This window comes from Cryptomeria japonica, chromosome 1 (assembly GCF_030272615.1).
Source record: "Cryptomeria japonica chromosome 1, Sugi_1.0, whole genome shotgun sequence".
In the NCBI taxonomy this organism is placed as follows: Eukaryota; Viridiplantae; Streptophyta; class Pinopsida; order Cupressales; family Cupressaceae; genus Cryptomeria; species Cryptomeria japonica.
In genome coordinates, this window is record NC_081405.1 from 649097613 (window position 1) to 649123262 (window position 25650).

At 35.6% G+C, this 25650-nt stretch overlaps 2 protein-coding genes across 3 annotated transcripts; both read right to left on the reverse strand.

The window, feature by feature from the left end:
* Positions 1-295: 295 nt before the first annotated feature.
* On the reverse strand, positions 296-4235 carry LOC131050425 (heavy metal-associated isoprenylated plant protein 41). The gene is made up of 3 exons (XM_057984601.2): positions 3715-4235; positions 1394-1544; positions 296-1277 (listed from the first exon to the last, which is right to left on the reverse strand). The coding sequence occupies exons 1-3, from the start codon at positions 3787-3789 to the stop codon at positions 724-726; spliced, it is 780 nt and encodes a 259-aa protein (XP_057840584.2). The 5' UTR covers positions 3790-4235; the 3' UTR covers positions 296-723.
* A 12200-nt stretch (positions 4236-16435) lies between these two features.
* On the reverse strand, positions 16436-20273 carry LOC131050423 (uncharacterized protein At4g26485). 2 transcript variants are annotated; one of them, XM_057984600.2, is made up of 3 exons: positions 19774-20273; positions 17575-17725; positions 16436-17461 (listed from the first exon to the last, which is right to left on the reverse strand). In XM_057984600.2, the coding sequence occupies exons 1-3, from the start codon at positions 19849-19851 to the stop codon at positions 16908-16910; spliced, it is 783 nt and encodes a 260-aa protein (XP_057840583.1). In that variant the 5' UTR covers positions 19852-20273; the 3' UTR covers positions 16436-16907. The 2 variants fall into 2 exon arrangements, with proteins under 2 accessions (XP_057840583.1, XP_057840582.1); XM_057984599.2 differs by having other exon boundaries at positions 17575-17728; positions 19774-20208.
* Between the last annotated feature and the right edge of the window lie 5377 nt (positions 20274-25650).

The following is a 25650-nucleotide window of genomic DNA, read 5'->3' on the forward strand; positions in this document are numbered from 1 at the left end:
GGATGCCATGTCCTTAATGATGTTCGAAAGAATGTTTCATATTACAAGATATTTGAGCTTCATTTTGCCTCCAACACTCAAGAGTTCAAACTCAACTATCATATCAAACTTTCACCACTCTAATGTGGGATCCAAGAGTGTACAATTGACCTAATCTCTTCTGCACAACTGATCTAAATCTAAAAAATTTAAAATTGAACCTACATTCCTCACTTCTAATAGTCATTATGAACAAACTAAACTGCAAATTATTTCAAATTAGACACAAGGGTGATGTATTTAAAGACTACCCTAATTCATTTAAATCATGTAGTACATATTTAAGATAGAGAGAATCTAGTACATATATACATCACAAGCGAAACCTTGCAACATGAACATTACTTCCACATCCAATGGGCATATTGCATGACTGCTAATTGTCTTCGATCTTTATACATTATCATTGGGTCAATCCAATTAGGAATTGCCAAACAAATCCTTACCCAACAAATTCCCAAACAGGGCCTATTGACACTGTTTTCTCAGATACAACTATATCAAATTGAGACAAATTTTCCCAATCATCAAAATATGACAAACTACAGCCTTGTTAGACATAGATCCTGTTATGACAGTCAAAATGTGACCCTGTAATGACAGTCAAAATATTAGTGTCTGGATTTGAAGTTTCTAATATAACTGGAAAGCGATATCCTTTTCTGCAGCCCCATGTTTATGTCCTCAGATCCACATTTGTGGTTGAGGGGCGTTACAATAAGATTGCTCCCTCACCAGCATCAATTCCTTTTCTATGAAGGCAGCAGGAGTGAACATGAATTTGTATGTCTTACACTCTCCCAAGGGAAAACTATCGTCAATGCGGGCACCACTTCCCCTTTTGTTTGTGTATCCTGGATAATCTGTTATTCTGAAAGTGACACAATCCTTTAAAGAAAGTCCGGCCTTCATTGCTTCTCCTACCAAATTCCATTTTCCATATGTCAACCCCTCCTTGTGGCTGACATGGATTTCTCCCATACAGCTCAGGAGCATTCTTGCACTCTGAAAAAACTTACTCACTAAATCCCTGTGCTTATTAATAACCTCATCGCTGTCTTCCTTGCCCCAAAAGCCTGAATGAGGGAAATTAAACACAATTCTGTCAAACATGGTTCCCTTGAAGATCCCCAGCTGATTTATTATGGTTGCATCCACATCATGCAGCACACATGCTCCACGACTTAGTAAGTTAAAAATTGAATTCCCCGCAGATTTGTAAAATCTTAAAACCATCTCTGCATTTAAAATATTCATGGATATATTAACTAAATGGTCTAAAGAAGTCACAATAGAAATATTCAGAACAGAGTAATATACAATTAGGGAGAATTGAATACAAATTATGCCAGACCTTTGCTATTAAGTGATGTTGCTACAATATTCTCTGCAGACCCAAATGCTGTGGCCAAGGAAGAAGAAAACGAGAAGTCTCCCTCTCCAACCAACAGAATCCTATGTAGGCTGGAATAGTGCATATGTATGGTCTGGAATGGGATGAACCTCTGCAGAAATTTGCTTACAAAAAACCTACAGTCAGCTCATATTTAGACCAATATCCACATTCAAGAATGTCCCCACACAGGACAAAGCGATTCTCCTCCCCCTTAGAGTTGCTCATTTGAAAACAAAATCAATTTTGACAATAAATTTAAAGAATCTGACATCCTCTCAACCTTTTCTTGAAGATATTACAAAATGTTTTCTGAAAAGTGGCCAATACTTTGCATAAAACTATAAAATCCTAACAGTTGCAAAAGATTTCTTCTACCTTTGCCAAAGTAGCAGTTTTTCAATTTTGAACTAATTACTAATTAGAGTACTGTAATAAAACCACCTGGTATTCAAGTTACTGGTTCTCCGGGCACCCAATAAAATCATTTAAAAAAAAAAGATGCATCAGTCTGCTAATAAGAAGTAAAAATTAATCATTGCAAAGAGTAACTCAGCCATAATATTAAACAGGGTTGCATTGGAGCTCTCTTCATTAAAAATACCAACACAGCTAATCAATAAGCCTTTTCCTCTAGAAGGTGTTTACTCATCAACTTTGTTACTATTATTGGATCAGCTTTTTATATGAATTCTGAAATACCCATTCTTATCTGTCTTTTAACTCCTCCCAGCTTCAGGGTCTTCTTGAAACGTTGACTGCTATCTTGACTTCTACTGGAATCACATTGGCTCACACCTTAATTTCCACAAGAACCAGTTGCCGTCAACTGTACCTTACTGTCATACCAGTTTACAGCTATCCTTGACCATTCAAGTGTCCTCAAAGCAGCTAGCCCTCAAGCGTACCACACTCTCGTCAATCCTTGATATAGCTACCCTTGCAGTTTCCATCTTCCCTTGATTTCCAATTACAGTACCCCAAAAATAAAACTGTAGACTGCAACACTCTGAAACAGATTGTCCAAATCTTCGGCACTGCGATTTTATTCCATTCACCTCAGAACACCTATAAATCCAAACAGCCCTACAACATGACCTCTTATTACCGTATTTTTCGTGTACCATATACACCTTCAACACTAAAATCAGAAACATTAGGGCCAGGACCAAGAAGTAAAGACCAGATGAGAAAACATATTCGCAGTTCAGAAAGGAACAAACCCAAATTCCTAATGCCCAACAACCCCTTAAAAAGAACCAGTGTCTCCATACTCCTGAAATCGCCCAAAAAAGCAAAACCCGTCCTGAAATTGCCCAAAAAAAAACCTCATCCTCTAAAATTGGAGAAACGAAAACCTAAAATGTGGCAAAAACAAACCTAAAAAGAGTGCTCACCATTGCAAAACCTCAGTTGACGCAACCTTGTCAACACCCTCCAAGCCTTAAAGTCAAAATTATAGCCTCTTTTAACTAAACCCTCAGATTATTACTGGGAGCAGACTCCCAGTCCAACAGACAGCACTAAGCCATAAGTTACCAGGGCACCCATACAGTTGCATACATTTTTGAAAACTAAATCTGCCAGAGCATTAGCCAAACTTGATCCTGCTCCAACTCTTCCCCCTACTGCCATTATGGTACATTGAAGCACATCCCAAAACCACTAACCCTTAATATAAATTCATATAATTGAGTAACCATTAAGACATACCCCAGATTGCATGCATTCTGTTGTGGGTAGTATAGTTTTTTTTTAAACTAACGCTGCCAAAGCATTAGTCAAACTCGATACTGGCTCCAATTCTTCCCTCTACCGCCATTATAGTAAATCAAAGCACATCCAAAACCCACTAACCCTTAATATAAATTCATATAATTGAGTACCCATTATAACATACCCCAGATTGCATGCATTCTGTTGTGGGTACTACAGTTTTATGAAAACTAACTCTGCCAGAGCATTAGCCAAACTTGATACAGCTCCAATTCTTCCCTCTACCCCCGTTATAGTACATTAAAGCACATCCGAAAAACACTAACCCTTAATATAAATTCATATAATTGAGTAACCATTATAACATACCCAAGATTAAATGCATTCTGTTGTAGGTGGTAAAGATTTTTGAAAACTAAAAGCATTAGCCAAACTTCATACTGCTCCAACTCTTCCCCCTACTGCCATTATAGTACATTAAAGGATATCCCAAAACCACTAACGCTAAAAATAAATTCATATGATTGAGTAACCATTAAAACATACCCAAGAGAAAGCAAACTTACTTGGGAAAGCACTGCTCCTTCTATCTGCCTCTGTAATTCTTGAAGGATTGTATTGCCATATGGAAGCTGCTCCATGATAGAATAGACTTGCCAAGACTGAAAAATAAAATGTGGGTAACCTTAAAAACCAACAATCCAACTTAAATTACAGCATTCGAGTATCAATACGATTGACTTCTCCAACAAGACAGGGTGCCGCGAAACCTTAACATGCAAGAATACAACCGAGGTATAACGAACTTAAAGTATAAAGTTAATTAAAGCCACGAATCTCAGCTTGCCGACTGTGGAATTCGTCCACTTCCAAGCAATTGACACCTTGGCCCGTTGGGTAGGATGTCATGGTCAATTCAAGGTGATGTTCGCAGTTATGTTGGGGATAAGCGAGAAGGATAAGAGAATCTTCGTTGGTCTTTGAAAATATCATAAAACATGTGTTAGTGGTAGGGTGTTGTCATATTCCACAATTTTCCTGGAAATGCGGCTCTGCATTGTTTAGAAAATGGCTTCGCTCGGAAGTTTCATAAAATGAAACATAGTCCTTCACCCGATCGATCTGGATTTATTCCGAACTGTTTGTGATGAATCTATATATAATATATTAAGCACCCCCACCGACTCTTATGGTTATAGCTGTCAAGCTACATTGTTTAAGAGACCTTGCTATCTTAGAATTCTCTCCATGAATACACAAAATGTACATGCACAGTTTTGCCCAATTTGCCACTCGGGAAGAGCACCCATTACCAAGTTAAAATTATGTTTATCTTTTGTTTATCCAACTTCCTAATTATTAATTTTAAAGAAATTAGAAATGATAATTAAATGTCTATTAATAAATTTCACATATACTAATAGCTGTCCGCTTTATCTTCAACAATTAAAACTTTTTTTTTGTATTAATAATAAGGATTTCAAAATATACAGTTAGACGTAATCAAGTCCGGGCCTCATAGAGGCAGCAAAAAAAGGGTACGAGGCAGGGCCTCACATCGAGGAGATCAAAAGAGAGTATACAGTATAGACATGTTTACTACAAAAACAACATCAAAAGGAGACAGACTAAAGCAGGATGCCATCAATGGCATCAACCCAGGTCGTCCATCCCTTATCCCCCTCCATCCAAACAACTTTCTTGTTTTCCTGGATCGGCATGGCAAGCACCTCCTTTTTGGTGTTCTTGTTCCGCCTGATTTCTTGGTTCATTTTGTTCAGGGTCTTGTCAAAAGCTTTGATGTCATCAATGTTCTTTTTCCACTCGTAGCCGTGCTTCATCTCATAAACAAAGGAGGTGGCGTGACCGGTCTTCAGGAACCGCCTAAGCTTGTCTTTATCAATCATCATCATGGTATAGACCTGCAAGAGGATTTTAAAATATGTGAGTTTACGGTAAAACTCAGTAAGGGACCGGGGTTTGTCCTAATATTTTTCCTCGTTCCTGCACTTCCAGAGCTGCCACAAGATGTTAGAAGAGAGAATGTACCAAAAAAGATTAGTATCCTTTTTAATCCCATAAATATGTCCAGTCACAATATTCAAAATGGAGTAATCAAGTGGATAAGATATATCAAACATTTGCCAAATTTTCCTGGCAAAAATACAATCAAAAAAGATATGTCTACAAGTTTCAGGCATCTTACAGAATTTACAGTATTCAGTTTGAGCTTCCAAGTTCCTGACAGGGAGTCTGTTCAGTAACAACAACCATCTAAAGTATTTAATTTTAGGTTCAATGGGCCCCTTCCAAAGGTGGTTAAGGAGTTTCTTCCAGGAACAGCTATCAAGGGAGGTATACCAAAGAGCATTAATATGTTCAATGATGGAGCTGTTATGATTGATAACATTGTAAATATTTTTTGCCTTAATCTTGCTGAAGATGTTACCATCAGGCCATTTGCACTGAAGGAACCTATTGGAATCCACATAGCAGGTCATGGGGAGATCTTTAGTGGCTTTAACAATCATATTATATGTTTTCTTTTGCGAGTCAGGAATGTTAAATTTAGTTTTGAGATCATTCCAAGGCATCAGTTGGTTATGTTCAAATAGGTCAATCAATTGGGATATCCCTTTATTGTTCCAGTACCTGGCAGAGCAGCCTTGTGAGAGGGCTAAGGGCTTTCCCGAGAGCTGTAAGTTCCACCAAATAGATCTTTCGCCGTATAGAGTTTGACTATCATGGTAGTCCTTATTGTTTACAAACTTTCTAACCTGTTCCCAAGCCCTCCAAATGGAGCAGAAAACTGCAGATCCATGGACCTTAATAGGAAAGCTACCCATGATCAGATCAGCAAGGGGCAGGCCCTTCCAGGATTTGGCATGCTTAGGGAAACCCATTTCTATGTTGTTTCTAATAAGGATTTTCCATGGGGAGTCACCCTCCATAGAGTGGAAGATCCATTTAGCGGCAAGAGCAACTCCTTGAGTTCTGAGATCCTTCAAGCCCAATCCCCCAAGGAGGCTATCCGTATGACACCATTGCCACTTAACAGCATGCATTTTCCTAGTTCCTCTGCCATCAGACCAAAGGAATTGTCTAATGGCCTTCTGGATCTCAAATATCTGACAGTTATTGAACAACCAGGCCGAAGAGAAGTATATGTTATAGGATGAGAGAATTTTCTGGCAAACTTGAACCCTGCCAGCAAGAGAAAGGGAACGGTTATGCCACTTATTAAGCTTGGAGTTAATTTTGTCTTTGATCCAAAGCCACATAGCCTTAAGAGAGGGGTCCACAGAAAAGGGAATTCCAAGGTATCTAACCACCAGGTGAGGACCTCCCCATTGATATTGAAACCTATTACTCCAGTCAGGAGGAACTTCATGCCATCCAAGACAGGTAGATTTGGAGTAGGAGATCTTTGCTCCCGATATAATGCAAAATGTCTTAAGTTTGTTTTGAAGCGCTTCAAAGTTGCTGTCACAGGCTTCAAAGAAAACAGTAGTGTCATCGGCAAACTGACTGGTGATGAGCTCTTCATTGTTAGGGAGCCGGATACCTCTAACAGCAGGGGACATAGAGTGATCTTTAAGAATATAGTGGAGAGCTTCTGAGGAAATCACAAAAAGGGCAGGGGCCAGGGGGCAGCCCTGTCTGATAGATCTACCCAGAGGGAAGGCCTCGGATAAGGATCCATTGATATCAATCTGGGCAAAAACATCTTTCATCATCATTTTAACAAATTCACAAAATCTGCTAGGAAAACCAAAAGCTTCAAGAGTCATGGTGATGAAATTCCATTCTACTCGATCATAAGCTTTCTCGAAGTCTAAAAGTAGCATGGCAGAGTTTTGCTGGGACTGCTTAGCCCAATGCATAGCTTCCCAGCTAGTTATCACATTTTCTAAAATATACCTTCCCTTAATGAACCCAATCTGTGTTGAGCCAATAATCTTGGGGAGGATGTTCTGAAGCCGTAGAGTAAGGATTTTCGCTAAAATTTTATAGGAGACATTAAGAAAAGTAATCGGCCTCTAGTTTTTAATAAGAGCTTTATCTCCATCTTTGGGGATGAGTTTGATGATGCCCTTATTGATATTCATACCTAAAGAACCTCTAACTAATGCCGCCGAGTATACATTAAGAAGATCATGACAGATCCAACTAATGTTGGCTTTATAGAATTCAGCAGGCAGGCCATCGGGGCCAGGGGCCTTGTCGTTCTGCAGTGAAAGGATTGCTTTCTTGATTTCCCCCACTATGATCTCAGCAGAGAGGAGAGCAGCATCTTGTTCGGTGATCTTTTTGGGAATAAGGGAGAAGCATTGGTTCCTGATGTTATTTGCTTCCTCAGAATCTTCGGATGTAAAGAGATCCTGGTAGTATTTTGCAAAGGCATCTTTTATCATATCAGGGTTGGTAATGTCCTGATTATTGATGATAATTCTGTCAATAGCTTCATTAGTCTGTTTATGCTTCAAAAGATTGAAAAAGAATCTTGATTCCCTGTCTCCGAATTGTAACCAATTGGCTCGAGATCTAATTTTTGCACCTCGAGTTTTGGCCTAGAGATGTTTACTAAGAGTATCCTTAGCATAGATGAGCTGGGCAGTAAGGTTGAAGTCAGAGGGGTTGGCTTGAATGCGGGATTCAACAATCTGAAGGTTAGCAGAGAGGGTATTTTCAATGCGTCTATAGTCTTTGGCTCTTTTTTGGCCAATCATTTTAAGAAAGTTCTGCCAAGAGCTAACATTAAGGTCCCATTTTTCAATATCATTAAGATGAGGATAATGATTTTTATTGATCAAGTTGATAATATTAACAGCGGCTAAGATATCTTCATCTTTTAGAAGACTGGTATTCAGTATGAATTTAGCATCAGCAGACCGACGAGGAGTCGGGCATCTATTGATAATAAAGCTGGTTTTTATGGGGTGATGATCAGAAAGCGTGGTCGATGTGACTAAAACAGAGTTCCCCCATTTATCTGGTAGGATAGAGAAAAAATTCTTATTGGCATAAAACCTATCCAACCTTGAATATATTTTGTTGTCCCCTTGCTGAAAATTGCACCATGTGTGCCATATTCCAGGTGAAAGATCTTTATTTCCAGCAAGAGGATCAAAGAATAGTTTATTTCTTTTCATTCTATCCCAGTGAAGCTTTTCTCTATCCTTCCAGGTAAAGGGGAGGCCCCCCTCCTTATCTATCTGAGATTCAACCATATTAAAGTCACCCCCCACAATCCAGGGCAGGTCAGGAAGATCATTAATCCAGTCCCAAAGAGATATTCTTTCATTCCAATCATTGGAAGCATAAACAGAGCATATGCCAAAACAATTGTTGTTATGGTTAATGGTAACCCAGACAGCTCGATTACATGGGGATATCCCATGATTAGTAATATAGTTACTCCATTTAGGGCTAACAAGAAGAGCAACTCCTCCTCTACCCCTAGAATGAAGGGTGTGATACTTAACTGCATCCTTCCATAGAAAAACCAAATTATTATGGAGGGTGAAATCAACCACTTTGATCTCTTGGAGCATCAAGAAGTCCAGGTTAGGATGAGAGTCAAGGTATTTTTTTATGACATATTTCCTATCCGGGGACTCAAGGCCCCTTATATTCCAGGATATACAGTTCATTGAGAACCAGTGGTCAGGGGAAGACACTGCATATCCGCTCCCTGGATGGGAGTCGCATTATTCGGGGAGGGATCCTCTTTCTTTTTGTTTCCAGAGTTTTTATTTTTTGATCCCGTAGGTCTTCCTCGTCTTTTCGAAATGGGGAATTCTTCCATACCTTCATTCTCATAATCTGACTCAAGCATCATCAGTTTGTCTTCCTCCATGGGCTGCTTGATGTTACAAGAGACCATAGTGGGATTACAAGCGGGAATAACTTCAATGATACAGTTATCATCGATTTCCTTAAGAGTTTTATGTGAGGTTAGGGCTTTAGGAGTAATACAAGTTTTGTCAGTAAGATCACAATTTAGTGGGAAATCTGAGATGGGGCTGTTCGAGATGGGAGGGGCTTGCGGATTCAATACATCCTTCTTTCTGTTCGTTTTCCTACGCCTTTTCTTGGTAGTAGTTAAGAAACCATCTGAGATACCCGCAGAGGCATCAGGGCATTGTGTGGGCAGAGGGGAAACGGAATTGGTGATCTGAGGAGGGGCAGAGACTAAAGACAGAGGAGTGCAATGAGGGTTGAGGCGAGCATTTTGGGTAGATGGCTGGACAGGTTGAGAGGCGGAAGTATTGTTACTGGGAGGGATTTGGGGAGGGTTATCTCTAATGGTTTTATCAGAAGGAGTATCCAATTTCCTTTGGATAATTGGACAGTCTCTTCGTCTGTGTCCTTCTCTACGGCACAAAAAACAGGCATTTAATCCGCCTAGGATTTCGATAGGACATGTAATCTTTTCTTCAGCAATGTCAATATTTAGGGTTTCCGGGATATCTGTTCCAGGCTTGAGTGCTATGAGGATGCGGGCATCTAAATGGGGTACCAATCTAACTGTATCATCCATTCGGATGACCCTACCCAAGGGTTCCAATAATTGTGGTAGAAAACGCCATAGGTAGGGAGGGACATGTTTAACCAGAATCCACCTAGGGGCGGAGAGAGCTATAACTTCATCGTGTATGGCTTCTGGTGACCATGCCAGAGCGCGGAATGAAGTGGAGCCAACATTCCAGTATTATTTTTTAACAACTTCGGCCTGTGCTTCCTGCGAGACAAAGAAAATAACATATAGGCCCCTCTGTATTTGTCTGCAAAAAGATATGTGGAAACCTAGTTTCAAACTCCAATAATTGTGAAACCAGTCGTCAAGAAACTTGCATGGAGGGCACTTATCCAGTTCGACAGCAGAGAAAAAAATAGCATAATTCCTAAGTCTGTTTTTTTCATTCAATATTTCAACCAGCATTTCAAGATTTGGCAAAACAGAGAAAGGGTTATCAGCAACCCCAGGGCCCTTACCGGCGTTGGAGGCTCCATCGGAGGCGGGGCAGAGGAACCTAGCACTAACATCCACCGCAAAGCCTGCGTTCGAAACCGCTTCCGAAAATGTTTTGGGTCTGGTAGGTATAGCAGTGACTGGTTTGGGTGGGATGGGCAAGGTAGTATTATTGCCATCAGACGGGCATTCAGGTCCGCTCGCATGTGAGGAGGGTACGGGATCGGGAGGGAGGCCGAAGCCAGGACTTACATTTAAATCCATGCTATCTAATGCTTTTAATGGAGAGAACACACCTGGATGTCTGTCATTGCCGGGAGTCATCGGCGATCCTCCACCGTCGCTCGCCACCGTGGACGGAAAGAGCAGGATCCCTTCGAATATTCGGAGATTTCAAACTTGCAGCTTTGTCAGCGAAAAAGCAGCATAATTAAAACTTTTGGATTTTAATTCTAAGAGTTATGCAACTTTATTGGTACCCATAGAACACAACTTTATTTGTACATAAGTATTGTCCATTGCAGCATCTTTAAGTAGGTAGCATGTGACACTTTGAAATGATCACTTTTTGACCCTTGTGCACATAATGAATCCCACAATGTGTGTCATTACTACCCAAAACCCAGAACAATAGCTATAAGTAGTTAAGTCACATATAGAAACAATCGAAAAAAATAATTGAAATTTAATGTACCATTTAGGATCTGTGAGTGTAGGAAGTTAGCTAAATGACTATTGGTACACTTCCCCTAAATATGTGTGTGTTGGTTTTCTAATACAAGGTTATGGACCTTCATAAAGCATGTAAAGTGTTTAAGGATGTGATTTTAATGATCCTAATATTATTATGCACATCTAGACATGGTAGTGAGGGGAACTAAATAAATGTAATGTAAAAGGGAGATTAATTTTAATTATTTTGAGGGTGTTAGTATGATGGGAGGAAGAGCATGAAGTGAACATGTGCTTATATCCAATTGGGTAAATGGGGTTTGGAATTTTTCATATACTAATAGATATAAAATTTGAAATCCACTTTGTGATACCTTAATCTAGATAATAATGAAAACTATATCCTTTTAATTCCATATATAAGCTAGGCTCTATACATGTAGGGGAACAAAAAAATTGAATTATAAAATATCAAAGTGAACATGACTTAGTAATACATAAATAAACTCATATTTCTTAAATAATATTGAAAAGAAATATCTTTACAAATAATTCACAACCTTCTAGGTGGCAAACCAAGTAGAGTCTTCAAATCATAAAAATGTGATGAGAAATACCCATAAAATCTTTAGAAACACACACAATAGACACAAAAACATTCATAAGATATTAGACATGCATGTTTAATTCATTCTTCTAGAATTACAACAATATATAATTTATTTGAGATAAAACTCAAATTATTACAATACAAAAAAGCCTTATAACTTTCGTTGGAGGTGAACCCTAATTGCCTAAAAGCTCTCTTGTTCTGGTTTTTTCTCCACAACTTATTTCATTCATTCTTTTACAAATAAAAATCTAGAAATATATATCATTCAATACAATCAAGCATCATTCAAAATAGGAGTAGGGTCGCTCAAAATTGCAAAGATCACTCGTCCTTTGACATCATCAACCTCAATGCCATCACATATGAATTTCTTCTCAAATATGTGAAAAGGTACCCTAAGGCATGTCAAAAAAATCTTCTTTCTAATTGTAATCATCCCTAGCATTAATGGCACCCTTTGATTTCACTGTGTAAGAAAGGGGAGAACACAAAAAAATTACTAAATGAGAAATCTAGAATGAGCAAGAGGACCATCAATAACTAAAACTCGACCATCATATTAATAACACCATGGTCATCTTCATCTTCCACTATTTGAAATTACATGTCAATTTGCAACCTTCAAATAAACAACTAGTTTTTGGAAAGGAAATTCCTTTACAGTAATTGCAATCTCAAATTTGGTTATTAATGGTGCTTTTGGTTGTGCAAGAAGATAATTTGGAGTGAATAGTATGAAATACAAGAGTTTTAAGATTTCAATCATGCCATGGATCAAGGATCGAGGATACTCCATAACTCACACTCAAAGAAGATATATAAGGATACCTCCACATCATCTACTCTAAGATTATACATGAAGACAAATATTGGGGTTACCAAGGAATTTCTACCCCAAAGTATTCAACTAAAGATGTGTTTGAACTCACAATCCCAAAGCAATGACAGTGTATAATGTCATGGATCAAGAGTTGGAGATATCATGCAACTCATCCTACAAGGAAATCAAATAAGAATAGGTTTAAAATTTTGGACCTAGTAAGATAATAAAGTACAAAATATTGAGGATTGAGAGTAGGGAATATCTTTTAACCCATGTGCAAAAATATTATGTTAAAGCCATTCTCACATCTCTAAGTCTAAAACAATATGTGTAAGGAAATGTCAGAAGTTGGGATTGGGGATACCCAAGAACTCATGCCACAAGGGTTGTGGGTAAAAGAATAACCAAAATTGTAGCTTTGGAAAATAACATAGTGCAAAGGATCAATAATCAAGGATTTGTTTTACCTCATTCCTAAAAGTAACAAGCTAGATGTATGCCTTCATCTTTGGCTTTGAAACATTAGAAATTGGGTATCAAAGAAAAGGCATACAATTATGATAAAGCCTAAAACTTTGACAAAGACAAGGGACAAAGTGGAAGTTCAAGGAAAAGTATGCTAGGAAAGGAAACTCTAACACTTCAAAACTTTTCCCCCACTTTAGAAGTTCACCTAACTTAAATTTTTGGGGGATCTTTACAACTTCCAACATTGAATATACATGTGGAGCTAATGGACAAATGTTAGGAATAAGGTATCTCAACCTTAGAGTCTAAACAAGCTTATTTAACTATTTATTTTATTTTCCTAGTGTCATAGGTTGCTATTTTGAAACTAAAATGAATTTCTATTATGATTGCAATGGTTTCTAGTTTGGTGGAAGAGTCATGGAGAGTTATTTTTTGGCAACTTGCATTTATGGTTTGAGCTCACTTTTGGCATGTGGTGTGAGGTAAGGAAGGAACCTATTTGGTCATGGAAACTTCCGTGTTGTACTTACATTAAATTTGGCAAGATGACCTTTATGGATGAGATAGGTGTTGTTGCTTTGGAAGTTGCTATGTGCAATGTGTCATGGGATTAAACAAGATGTTGTTTATGTCTCAACTTACCTTTTAGGTGTTGGAGATGGTTTTGGAAACCATGGCCACATTCTTCTTTGTGTTGAGCTCTATTTATATATTGATATTTTAGTTGTTTTTTGAGTGAGACAAGTTGATTATTTTCTGAGGTGTTGTTATGTTGTTGGAATTGTTCTTGAATTCTTTGTTGTAACTACTCTTGAAAAGCATTGGCTCTATGCATTGTATTGTAACTATTGGTGTTGCTTAACATATGATTGAGTCTGACTTTTGGAGTGTAGGGTTTTTCCTGAAAGAGTTTTCCCACGTATATCTAGTGTTATGGTTTTATTTGTTTAAATCTGATTTTATATGTGTTTAATCTAATCTTTACAATAGTTAAGAACCTGTAAGAAATTTCTACATCATAGATCTCCTATTAGATTTAGTATTTGGAAGCATTATTCTACACTTTGGCTTCTTTTCAACAAAAACACAAGTGAATTTTGATAAAAGGGGACCCATTTGAAGATCTCTAAGATATGTTATCTATGATGAGAAAACGAGGCATAAGCAAAAGGGCACTAGGATTCAAGAAAGTTTGGACAATATCAAAATGAGGATAAAATTGGCTTTAGCTAGGGATGTGTGTCTCTTGCAAGCATAACAAATTTCTAGATATCTCTTAGATACAGACTAAAAGGGGAAAACAAAATTGATATGGATAAACAACAAAATAAGACAAAACACACAAGAAAAAGGAAGACCAATACGTGCATGGGCCCAAAGAGAGTTTCACCATCAAGAGAAATATTACTTGATAATATGTTGACCATTAACTCTCTATCAAGACTCTCGAGGTAGAATGTCATGACTTGCTCTTCAACACATTTAAAACTTATGTTTTGAGCTAAGAATATAACTATTGAATGATAATAATTCATTAAAAGAAAATATTCATAAAATCAATATGACATCAATTTAATTATTAGACAATAATATTGATAATAAGTATTAATATAAGATATAAATTTTATTCATACAAAATAATTTTAAAAAATAATAATAACTATAAGAAATAAATAAAGATTGAAATATAAAATTATTAGATAAATAATTAGTTATTTTGTTAGCTCGAGTCACTCAAGATAATTTGAATAACTGCCCATTATTAAGCATGTTATAACCGATGCATGGAGAATAATTGCACTGTGTGCATAATGAATTTGTAGAAATCATATTTTCTATTTTGGTCCCTATTCAAAGAGTCAAAAGCACACCTAATTTTGTTTAGTCAAGCTTCATTCCATACACTTATATGTCTATGAAAATAAATAAATAACATATTAAGTAATCATAACTTCAGGGCTATCTCCATGATTAACTAGCTCTTCTATTAAGGATTTCATTCCATTCACTATAGTTGTTTTTGGATAGGGTGTTATCACTTATTGTCATTGAAATAGTCTTGGTTATTGTTTTTGGATAGGGTGATATCATTTGACAGTATTAGGTTATTGTTCTTTCTCTTTATTTACATTAGATATTAGTGTATCATTTGACATTGAAGTTTACATAATGATTTACTATTTAGATATTATTTTTGCATCCATACATGTTGGGTGAGTTTAAAAATAGAAATTAGTAAATTCAAAAAATCAGAAGTAATGCTAGTGAACAAGCTAAAATTGTTAACATTACTTTTCCTTAAGATTTGGAGAGGAACATTTAATTAAGTAATTGGTATATAAAATGTTTTAATTTACTAACGAGTGTGAGTTTTGCATATTTCTTTGAGTTGAGTCATCTAGAAAACTATTTATTTCTACAAGACCATTAATTTCCAAAGGAATCATTCAATTCGTGATGAAGCCCAAATGACACCTTTCATGCATACAAGCATAACTCCCAATGCTAGATTAGTCGATTGTCAAACTCAAACACTCAACTACAAAGTGTAACTCCTCTTCAAAGATGTTCTTCTGTGCCACCTATAATAAAAGTTCAAGAGAATTTTCATTGTCTGATTTACAATATTACATTAATTAAATATTGCAAAGGCTTGCAAGGTAACACCTAGTTCTCACAAATAAATGTAATGGTAAAAAATACATTCCCATTTGATTCCTCCTTTATTTCACAATCACTAGTGTACAAATTGACATATCTTTACACAAAACTAACAAATAATCTTATTTTAGGTTTATTTTACATATAACATCCAAAGAGTTCAATCTCAGCTATTATATCCACCATCAACCAATACAATGCAGATCCAATTATGCAAAATTGATCCAAGTCATTTTTACACAATGCATCTAAATCCAAAACTTTTAAATTCTAATTTTAAAATTTGAACCTACATTCCTCTTCCTTAATAGTCATTATGAACCAACTAAAATGCAAATTATTTTAAACTGCACATAAGGGTAGCATACTTGAAGACTGTCCTAATTCATTTGTATCAAGTAGCAGATATTTAAGATAGAGAGAATCTACCACATCACAAGCAAAATCTTGTCACATTAACATTGCATCAGCATCCAATGAGCATATTGCATCACTATCTATTGTCTTCAATCTTTGTACATCATCATTTGATCAGCAATTTTCCCAAACAGTGTCTATTAACACCATTTTCTCATATACAAATACATCGAATTGAGCCAACTTTTGGAATTGTCAGAACTCTAATAAGTCATTTCCACAGGTGAAGTTCAAACCCCTGCATCAGGATCACCACTATAAGTGCAAAGTTTCGTTCTACAAATAAAGATCAGATCTGCAGACATGAACTTCAGAGCAAGCTAAAAAAAATGTTTATCCTAAGTCAATTGTCTTATGGATCCAAATTTCCAAATTCAATTGTAAATCAATTTGTAACATTTGCAACAACTTTTCTTCATTAAATTAAAGAAAAATACCTTCATATTATCTTGATTATCACATTAGTTAGAATATATATTATCAGCCCCAACTCTAAATCTTAAGTTTATTGTTGTTGAATTATTTCCCCTAAATAAATTGTAGTGGAAAGTAATTATTCCTTGACCTTCAGAGGAAGCTAAAACAAAGTCATAGTAACTTAAAACACAAACAATGGTAAGAAGCTCTAAATTTGTGATTGCCACAACCAGTGAGTTAAAAAGTAAAATGATTTCCCCAAGTTTGACATTCAAAATTCACTATACATGCCTTTCTGGCTGCCCAACGGTCTGTGCTCTATTTTTAACTTTACAAAGGTAGTAATTGTGATATCATGATTTATGGGGCATTACCTGTGCCAAAACATTTTTAACCAGAAAGCAAAATCCATGGGATTATATCATTTCACTCTCTGCTTCGCACTGTCTTACATTGTAGCTAGATTCTATCATAATTTCTTGGAACAATTGTGTGACCACTGAAATATATTTTCCAAATCTTTTTTATGAAGTTAACATCCAGTTGAATTTCTGTACTAACTTTCTTTGTGATATTTCAGAGAAAGACAGACCATAGCCTCTGTTAGATATTGAGCCTATTATGACAGTCAAAATATTAGTGCCTGGATTGCAAGTTTCTAATATAGCTGGAAAGAAGTATCCTCTTTTACAGCCCCACATTTTTGTACTCAGATCCACATTTGTGGCTGAAGAGCATGCAAATAAGATTGCTCCCTCACCAGCATCAATTCCTTTTCTATGAAGGCGGCAGGAGTGAGCATGAACTTATATGTCTTACAATCTCCCAGGGGAAAACTCTCATCAATGCAGACACCACTTCCCCTTTTGTTTGTGTATCCTGGATAATCTGCTATACTGAATGTGACACACTCCTTTAAGAAAAGTCCGGACTTCATTGCTTCTCCTACCAAATTCCATTTCCTATATAGCGGCCCCTCCTTGTGACTAACATGGATTTCTCCAATACAGCTGACGAGCATTCTTGCACTCCGAAAAAACTTACTCACCAAATCCCTGTGCCTCTGAATCACCTCATTGCTGTATTCCTTGCCCCAAAAGCCAGAATGAGGAAAATTAAACACAATTCTATCAAACATGGTTCCCCTGAAGAGCCCCAGCTGATCTATCATGGTTGCATCCACTTCATGCAGTACACATGCTCCACGACTTAGCAAGTTACTAATTGAATTCCCCGCAGATTTGTAAAATGTTAAAACCATCTCTGCATTTAAAATATTCATGGATATATTAACTAATTAGTCTAAAGTCAAAATAGAAATAGTCAGAACAGAGTAATACCCAATTAGGAAGCATTGAATATAAATAATGCCAGACCTTTGGTGTCAAGTGATGTTGCTACAATATTCTCTGCAGACCCAAATGCTGTGGCCAAGGAAGAAGAAAACGAGAAGTCTCCCTCTCCAACCAACAGAATCCTATGCAAGCTGGAATAATGCATATGCATGGTCTGGAATGGGAAGAACCTCTGCTGAAATTTGGTGTACAAAAAACCTACAATCAGCTCATACTTAAAACAATATCTACATTCAAGAATGTCCCCAATTTTGGCAATAAATTTTAGAGTCTGACATTCTCTCAACCTTTTCATGAAGATAATACAAAAGGTTTTCTGAAATGTGGCCAATACTTTGCATAAAACTACAAAATCCTAACAATTGCAAAAGATTTCTTCTTCTACATAACAAGTAGTAGCAGTTTTTCAACTTTTTACTAATTGGAGGAACGCTATTTGAAAACCATCTAGTATTCTCAGTTACTGATTCTCCAAGCACCCAATAAAATCATTTAAAATTTAAATCAATAAAAGATGTATAAGTCTACTAAATGCTAATAAGGAATGAAAATCAATCATTGCAAAGATTAGACTCGGCCTTAATATTGAAACAGGGTTGCATTGAAGGTCTCTTCATTAAAAATACCAACATAGCTAATCAATGAGCCTTTTCCTCTTAAGGTGTTTTAGAGTTTACACATCATATTTGATGCTATTACTGAGTTCGTCTTTTATCTGAACTACCCATTCATATCTGGCTTCGTGGTCTTCTTGATATTTTGACTAATATCTTGACTTCTACAGGAATCGCATTGGCTTACACCTTGATTTCCACAAGAATCACTTGCTGTCAAATGTACCTTGGGCATCACTCTGAAGCAATCCTTAACCAACCAATTGCGCTAAAGCATACCACACTGTCTTCAATCCTTGATATAGGTACCTTGCATTTTCCATCTTCCAATGACTTCTAATACCCCAAAAATAAAACTGTAGACTACAACAGTCTGAAACAGATTGTCCGAATCTGCCGCATTGCAAATTTATTCCATTCACCTCAGAACACCTACAAATCCAAACAGCCCTAGAACATGACCTCTTGTTACCGTATTTTTTCTATACCATATACACCTTCAACACTAAAATCAGAAACATTAGAACCAGGACCGATCAAACTCAAATTCTTAAAGCGCAATTAGTCCTTTAAAAGGACTAGCCTCCGCATTTATCGAATGCCATCCTCCTGAAATCGCCCTAAAAGCAAAATTAAATTGCCCAGGAGATAAAAGTCGTCTTCCTTAATTTGCAGTTCAGAAAATAACAAACCCAAATTCCCAATTGCCAATAAGCCCTTAAAAAGGACCAGTGCCTCCATCTATCGAATGTCATCCTCCTGAAATTGCCCAGAAAACAAAACTCGTCCTCCTTGAATTGCCCAAAAAAAGAAAACTCGTCCCCCTTAAATTGGCGAAACGAAAACCTAAAAAGTGTAAAAAAACGAACCTAAAAAGGGTGCTCACCATTGCAAAATCTCAGTTCACGCAACCTTCTCAAAACCCTTTACGCCTAAAGTCAAAATTATAGCCTCATTTCACTAAACCCTCAATTAATACTCGGATCAGACAGTCCATCAGACAGCCCTAAGCCATAAGTTACCTCGCACCCATACAATTGCATGCATTCTGTTGTGGGTAGCGTAGTTTTTTGAAAACTAAATCTGCCAGAGCATCACCCAAACTTGATACTGCTCCAACTCTTTCCTCTATTGCCATTATATTAATTAAACCACATCCCAAAAACAATAACCCTTAATGTAAATTCATATAATTGAACAACCATTCGAACTTATCCAAGATTGCATGCATTATGTTGTGGGTAGTATAGGTTTTTGAAAGCTAACTCTACCCGTGCATTAGCCAAACTTGATAATGCTCCAAATCTTCCCTCTACTGAAATTATAGTACATTTAAGCAAATCCCAAAATCACTAACCCTTAATATAAATTCATACGATTGAGTAACCATTGAAACATGCCCAACATTGCATGTATTCTGTTGTGGGTAGTACAGTTATTTTAAAACTAACCCTTCCAGAGCATCAGCCAAACTTGATACTGCTCCAGCTCTTCCCTCTACCGCCATTATAGTACATTAAAGCAAATCCCAAAACCATTAACCCTTAATATAAAATTCATATAATTGAGTAACCATTAAAACATACCCAAGATAAAGCAAACTTACTTGAGCAAGAACTGCTCCGTCTATCTGCCTCTGTAATTCTTGAAAGATGGTACTGCCATATGGAATCTGCTCCATCATAATGCACTTGCTAGGACTGAAAAATAAAACGAGGGTTTCCTTAAACGCCTAACAGTCCAACTTAAATAATAGTATTTGAGTATCATACGATCGACTCCTCCAACAAGACAGGGAGCCGCGAAACCTTAGCCTGTAAGAATTCTACCCAGGTATAAAGGCTGGGAATTTCTGTCAAAAGTAATGTGTAAAGCATCTAATCTGAGCTTGCCGAATGTCGAATTCGTGCAGATTCAACAAATTAAATAATTTGGGTACGCGGTCATGATTAATTGGACGTGATGTTTGCAAGAAGGATACGAGAATCTTCCTCGGTCTCTTCAATCATCATAAAACATGCGTTAGTGCTAGAGTGTTGTCGTGTTCCACAATTTTCCTGGAAGGTTTTACAATTTAAAGAAAATGGCTTTGCTTGGAAGTTTCCTAAAACTATTTCAAATGTTTGCTTTTTTATTATAGGCCCACTTTAAGTTCATTGGATAGGATTTGTATTACACTGGATGCATGTTAATGAATCTGGTCATGTTGATTTTAAAGAATTTTATATAAAGTAATAAAAGTGGGAGTCATTTATTTTTCATATAAAATTGTATTTAATAAAAAGTATAAAATTTATAGATCATAATGGATTTTTACATAATTTTACTTGGTTTGATTTTCTTAATCTATCTTCTCAATATTGTAAAAATGTAAAAAATCTACTGAAAAATAATTGCGTTATGTAAATTTGTGTTTTTGATTAGGCGTTGTTTTGCATGGAGTATAGCCATGGTCATAAAAGTGTGGTCTATAATTAAGTATTGTTTTGCATGGAGTATAGCCACGACCAGAAAAGTGTGGTCTATAATTAAGTAAAATACTTCTTATTAAATGCCTTCTCTATTAAATTGATTGTATGTTGAACAGATGTAGTTCCATCAATTAATAGAATTGAACAACTACAAATGAAAGAAGTCTAGTTCACCATGTTGATGGTTGAAATTGTAAGTCCCAAATCCCTATAGCTAGAACTTTTTTCTTAACACTACGGGTGCCAAACCTAGGGCAAAGATCTTAAACTTATGATTAACACAACTATGAACCAATTTACTAAGGAGGATAAGACCTTCTTCAACTTTAGGTTCCACTAGGCCAAGGGAGACTTGCATAAGTTGTTGAGCTAGATATGATTACACAAAATGGACATATACCTTGACATAAACCATACCTAAGGGTGAGCCCATCATTTTTTGAACTCAAATGGAATTGAAAACTTAAAAGCACCTTCATTTGAAGGTATTTCCGCAATGAAGGTGCCTTCATTCGAAGATAGGTCAAAAAGAATCTTCATTCAAAGGTCCTTTTTTCTTCCTTTTATGAAAATTACCATAAAAGAAATTAAAAGGGACTTTCGAATGAATGTTCCCTTTTTTTAATTTTTGGAATTACTTTTGTTTGAAGTTTTTTTTTTAAATTGTGGGAAAGAAAGCCCTAAAAGTGACCTTTTTACTTTAGGCCTCCTATTTTCCTAAAAAATAAATTGTTTCCAACATTGTCTTGGACTAGCAAATGGAATGAATATGAAAAGATAACTTGTAGGATCATTGCACTCGAAGTAAGTTTTCCAATGAGTTTAATATTGAATATATTAAATTTGACTATTATATTTATTTTCTACTTTCTAGTGAAGATAAGTTTTTCAATGATTGCGAAGATTTGTGTTACACACATAGAGAAAAATAGCTTAAATTTTTTTTAAAGTAATTGTCCTCTAGGTATTGATGTTCTTATTAGTAGTTGTTATTGAAGCCCAATTCATAAATTGTTGCACCAATCAAAAGTGATTATGATTTTTGTTTTCAAAATAGACTTAATTTTTATAAAGTTGAGATTTATATTTTTAAATTTAATATATTGTAGAAGTCATTTATCAACACTAAAAAAATTGGTGTTATAGGAGCAAATTTATATCTTTTAAGTTATTTTGGATTCCATTATTGTAATGGTGCAAAAGTGTCTCTACAAAGGGAAAAACTATGTTCCCTTGAGAGCCAGTTTCACAACATACATTCAGATATCTCCAACTGGTGAAATTGGTGAAGATATCTAATTACAGATAAGAAAATATAGATTCTAATTACAGAAATGGAAAGATCATGTGCTAAGGAGTTTTTAGGCCAAATCTAAGTGTCTTAGCCAAGGACACTAGCACTACATGTAGACATATGTGCAACACGTTGTAGTCTATTTGAACCAAAAAAAAAAAAAAACTCAGAAAATGGCAAAAACCTAACTATATAGTTTGATTAACTTGCAAAATATAGAAGTTAAAACATAGCAACAAATAATAGATGATAAATACAAATAGAAACAAATAGAAACTAGATAAATAAAACATAAACAATCCCTCTTGCATTCAAATTCTTCCAATAAATCTACACACAAGAAGAAGAGGGAAAATGCTTGGGGTTGTTTGGGGACTTACCTCAGTCAAATCCTTGTTTTGGTGTTTTCACCTTCCCAATAGCCATATAGATAGATCAAAGAGATAAATAGATAAAATGATGAAATTATCAAATAGATAAGGGATGTGATAAATATCCAAGATGCTTAAAGATGTGAGAAAGGTATTAAGAGATAGGGTTGAGAAAGTGAAGAGAGCTAGAAAGATTATTATGAGTGCTTGAGAGTGTTATAGAAAATTAGAGACTTTTGTTGCAAGCAAGAAAAAACTAAGGGAACCAGAGAGATTTCTTGAGAGAATTAAGAGAGCTTGCATGAACAAAAGAGATAGATTTAAAAGAGAGAATATGAGAGAGAGAAAGAGGGTTATCAAGCCATTTTGGAAAATTTCAAGTCATTTCCACTAACCTAAGTGGATGATAAGTATCAAAACGCTCATAACCATTTGAACATTAAGATGTTGCAAGACATTTGTGCAGTGCATGGATGTCTGTGTAGCATACTAGTCTCTAAACAAATCACTCTAAAAAAAGATGGGTGGCAAGAGAAACACGTAGTTAATGCAAACCTGATATTGAAAGGTAGTTGCTAAAAAGGTGTCCATAACATCTTGAGAGGAGAAAGGTTGGTGCTAGGGCTGAAATGAGCCTATTCAAATGCTAGGGGAATGGACACTAAAGTGGCTACAAAAGTGTAGGTGAAATTGCAAAAGGGTTATGCAATTTTTGATTCTACAATTATATTTAAAAAATAAATGTCTATTTTAAATGTTTATTTATTTATTAATAACATTATAAATAAAGTGATTTTTTTGTATAGATATTTTCAATAATATTATTATTTCTAAAAATATAGCTATGAAAATCATTTATCTTTTTTATTAGGATTTGATTCACACTATTTTAATTAAAATAAATTAAAAGTTAAATAAAAATTAAACTATTTCATTATAAGCATTACACAAAAAATATTTTGATTAAAAAATAAATACAACTTTAAATATATGTTTTCTTTATAATTATAATTTTGTATATTTTTTCAAAATCATTATATTTTTTAATATTTTTTAAAATCATAATTTTTAATTATTTTAATATATATATAAAATAATTTAATAATTTAAAAATTTTAATCATAAATGTAAATATTTTTCATTTAGTCATTAAAAAAATTACATTTTCACTCTAATTTTTATATTATACAATTTTATAATAATAAAAAGTTATTTTAATTAAGATCAATTATAATATTATTATATATATTTTAATTAAATTAAGATTATGTTTTAAAAAAATGTATATTTTCAATATAATGTTTATATTAAATATTATAATAATTAATTATATTTTAAATACTGAAGTGAGAGTTATAGTTAATATTGCATAAACATAATTAATATAACAATAATTTAATATTATTTACCTTAATCAAAAATAATAATTTAAAATTATAATGATTACGAATTACAACAAATATTTTTTTTTGCAATACTATGAAGGCAAGTACTCACCGCTACGCGGCACTTGTTACAACAAAAAATTAATTCATTTTTTTTAAAAATAGTTATTTAATATGTGTGCCCTAGATATTTGTGTTACATATCTATAAAAAATTATAATTGTACATCCTTCACATTAATAAAGTTATGACATGTTGTAGAAATGTCACCTTTTAAAAATTGTTAACTATAAAGTAAGATATTAATAGTTACGTAAAAAAATCATAAATTATTTCTTAATTTTGTTTAAAATATATTTATAAATCACTAGTTCACATCATCCTGTAACATATTCTTGAAATTTGGGTGAAAATTGTTGATTTCAATGTCCTACTTTGGCCAAAAAATAGGACACATATTGTGGGATCACCCTCAATATATACTATTCCCTAATTTATCTATCACTAAGTACTTGTATGTTAGTTTTCTAATGCAAGGTTATGTACCTTTATAAAGCATATTAACTACTATCTAATGTGTCTAAGGATGTGGTTTTGTTGACCTTAATATTATAATGCACTTCTAGAAATGGTTCTGATTGGAATTCAATCAATACAATATGAAATGAAACTTAATTTTAGTTATTTTGAGTGTGTTAGTGTGATGAGAGGTTGGCCATGAAGTAGATGAGTGCCTATATCTAGTTAGGCACACAAAGTTTGAAATTTTCATATACCCAAAGATGTCATAGCTAAAATGCACTGGGTATTGTTTACCCCATCGAAATTGCTATCTGCCTTGACAATAAAACCTTTTGTTGTCTAATTGAATACATGGGTGGCATAGATGTATGCCATTACTATAAAGTAAGTGGTCACTTTAGAAGAAAATGCCCTTTATTGAATAAAAAATCCAATAGAGTCAAGACCCCTTCTTCTGGTCCTCTTCCCTCCGAGCCTTGGGTTGCTCCCTCTGAACCTCCTTCGTCTGTCCCTACTCATGATCCTTCCCCCGCTCCCCCCCCCAGTCTGATTTTTTTCCCCCACAACCGCCTACCCCTCACCCACCCGATCCCCCAATCCTCCTCGGCCCCCTTGATGGTTAACTCCATCTTGAACTACAGTAATGATATTAAGGAAGCCCTCTCTGCCGCCCATCCCCCGCCTTTTAACCCCTCTAAATTTTTTGATATCCCCGAACTCCACTCAGGTCTGAGATCCCAGAACGCACATGGAAAAATTGAGAAGAGTTGTTGAAGATAGGAAAGTTCTTGAGCAAGACCTTCATAAGCAGAAATTGGAAATTGAAGCGTAGATATCTAACCTAGAGGACATGGATAGGGGTGCTCCACTTATAATAGATACCATTAGCAGGGCCTCGAACTAGGACCCTGAATTGTCTACATGTAGGGGTCCTACTGGATTCAAAACTGATGATATTTCTACCTTGGAAGTGGAAGCTGGTGGACCTACTGTGGATGAGATCTTAGTAGACCCTTTAGATGCATCCATTGGCTCAAAGGCCACTAGGAGAGACCCTGCTAGTAATACCTATTGTACTTCTAACACCCCTATTAATGCCCTGAAGGCAGAGCAAACTGCCACACAAGAAACGAGGATCATCATGAACCCCTTCACTTCTAGAAACACTAACTTTGAACAAGGCTTGACATATACACAGGAAGGGTTTACTATGGTTAAAAACAGGAAGGCTAGAAGGAAGAGATTCCCCAGGAATAGTAAAGATAGTGCCTCTAGGAAGGAATCTCTTGGCTCTGAACAAATATCCGAGGCAAGGAAGAAGAGAGGGAGACCCTTCTTTCTATTGCATTTGATGCTAGCAATATCACAAATAAAGAGGAATGGCCTAAATGTTTTGAGGGATTTAAATCCCAAATGGACCCTACCCAACAAAGTGAGTCA